The sequence below is a fragment of the Trematomus bernacchii genome, unplaced genomic scaffold, assembly GCF_902827165.1.
Source record: "Trematomus bernacchii unplaced genomic scaffold, fTreBer1.1, whole genome shotgun sequence".
NCBI lineage: Eukaryota > Metazoa > Chordata > Actinopteri > Perciformes > Nototheniidae > Trematomus > Trematomus bernacchii.
This window is the reverse complement of record NW_022987513.1, coordinates 5,114,818-5,117,231: the sequence shown is the minus strand read 5'-3', so window position 1 is coordinate 5,117,231 and position 2,414 is coordinate 5,114,818. Positions and strand designations below refer to the sequence as shown.

Here is a 2,414-nt window from a genome sequence, read left to right as displayed (position 1 = left end):
ATGGTGGTGATGAAGATGAAGTTCCCCTTTCAGAAAAGGGTGAAGCTAGCCCAGGGACTGTGGCTTCTCTCCTGGTGTGCCACAGTGGCCGGGGCCATCACCTTCACCCTGGGCTGCATCCTCAAGACGGAGCTCCGCAGGAGGGCAGAGGTAATCAAGTTTTACATTTAAAGACTATAATTCTAAAGGGAGTTATCAACCAAATACAAAAATCAGTAGAGTACTGTAATTACTTATGGTTTAATTGTTAAAGTTATCGCAAGTAATGCCACTTTGTTACTGATATTTGGGGAAAAAACGACACACCAAGTTGGTCTGATTATATTTTTGACAGAGAACACAGATAACCAGATACAGTTATTCAGTACATACTGTATCTACAGTGAGGAACAGCAGTTTTGTGATACAGTGACTATTTTCATGAATAACCTCAAGATACCCTCTGTGCCTGTCTTACCTTTAAACTGTTACAATTTAAAACATGACATTGCGTAAAAGTGTCTTATGGGATACATTAAATATAATATACTGTCCAAGAAATGTCCTTGATGGAGACTAACAAGTGGTAAAAACACCTGTGACCCACTTTGGATTCTGACTCATAATTTGAAAGCTGGCTTTGTCACTCTCAGTCAGCCTAACCCCCACTCCTGAATGCTGTCATCCTAATTTTGTATTAATAACAAACCTACATAGTTTTGTTTTGCTTATTGCTAATATTAATTATTTGCAGCCTCAAAAACATAATCTTTGCACAACTATGCAACTGTGTTTTTTGCATTTTTTGCCCCAAAATAATTATTCTAAATCATAAGAATTTAGCGTCAAGAAAGGGACTTTTTGATCTTCTTTGATTGATGTATGCTTTGAAAAGCTGAGGGTGTGATGGCTGTCTGTTTGCATGATTGTGTAAGTGCGGGTAAATTAATAAATTACAGAATCCATGAAGCTTATATAATTGTTCTCATATTACAATGTATATTGCAATGCATTGTAGTTTACACTTAATTTTATCTTATGATTTGTAGTAAAGATATTTAGTAAGAATGAGGATAAGAGAAGTCTGAATATTTTATAAATGACATGTAACATAAAGCTTTAGTTGTAAAGACAAATATGTCTCAAGTCTGGTAGAACATTTGTGTTTTATTGTTGTATTTTAGGGGACATTTTGGGGAATTTCAGGCAAATAGCACCCATTATCTCTATCAGGTTCTATAGTTTGAAACATCAGCACGTTTTCATAGCTTTGTATAAAGACTCTGTTTCATTCTTAGTAAGGCTGATGTTTCCTTACAGCAAACAAATGAAATATTGTTTGTTAACATTATTGTCTAACTTATTTACAGGTTATGGATAACTCAGACGTACATGTTGTGCCCAACACTCTCATGATTGTTGGTCTGGCCTCTTTGGGTATCAACATCTTTGCTTCAAAGATCTGTCAGGATGCTCTGGATGCCGAGAGATTTCCTCGCTGGAAGAACATGCTAAAGCCATATTTTGCCGTCTCTTGCTTCTTCACTGTCCTCATGCTGCTTGCTGTCATCATGAGCTATGCAATGAAGGGCAGTCTGGAGTCATCTCTGAAGGTCGGCCTGAAGAACGGCATCCGCTTCTACAAGGACACAGACACCCCGGGCCGCTGCTTCCAGAAACAGAACATCGACCGCCTGCAGATGGAGTTTCAGTGTTGTGGAAACAATGACTTCAGGGACTGGTTTGAGGTCCAGTGGATCAGCAACCGCTACCTTGATTTCAGCTCCAAGGAAGTGAAAGAGTAAGTTTAGCACAATATTATATAGTGCTGCACAGTTGTAGGCCAACCCGGAAGTAAGCATTACACTGTTTTCCTTGACAAAAAAACTATGGGATTTTTCTTTTGGATTTTTGATTATTGGAGAAAATAAGCTATGAGGCAGACACATGTTTAGGAGATTATTTTCTCAAATGAACATTTTTTTCATTTGGTAAATGTCCGAAGTAAAAAGCATTAGCCTAAAAACATACACAACAATCATATGACTACAACATCAATACCCCTTAGGTGAGGTTCCCTGTCTGTCCAAATTAAATGTGAAAATCACTTAAACTTGTGTTGAGCACAGACCTTATTTCAGGCATCCAACCAAGAAAAGAAACACAAACAATGAAAAGAAAAAAACGATGTCTTCGTGACAAGGGAACCAGAAGTGCAAAAATGCTGACTCATTCTTGGGTTTTACAACTCTTATAGAGTTCGGTGTAATGGGTTTACCATTTGTGGACGTTTATCGAAAAACAATATGTTAGATTACTGTAGGCCTACTGTATATATGAGCTCTGAAAAACCACTTTCATTTTTTTTCTTAGCCGCATCAAGAGCAACGTGGATGGTCGTTACTTGCTGGATGGAGTCCCATTCAGTTGCTGTA

General features: G+C 37.9%; 1 protein-coding gene across 1 annotated transcript in view; it reads left to right on the top strand.

Annotated features, from left to right (window-relative positions):
• The window catches only part of rom1a (retinal outer segment membrane protein 1a), a 3,152-nt gene continuing 738 nt past the window's right edge, over positions 1 to 2,414 (top strand). The window contains exons 1-3 of the mRNA XM_034151814.1: positions 1 to 150; positions 1,350 to 1,780; positions 2,353 to 2,414. The exon at positions 2,353 to 2,414 is cut by the window's right edge and continues 185 nt beyond it. Coding sequence (XP_034007705.1) covers positions 1 to 150; positions 1,350 to 1,780; positions 2,353 to 2,414 — 643 coding nt within the window. The remainder of the gene's footprint in view (positions 151 to 1,349; positions 1,781 to 2,352) is intronic.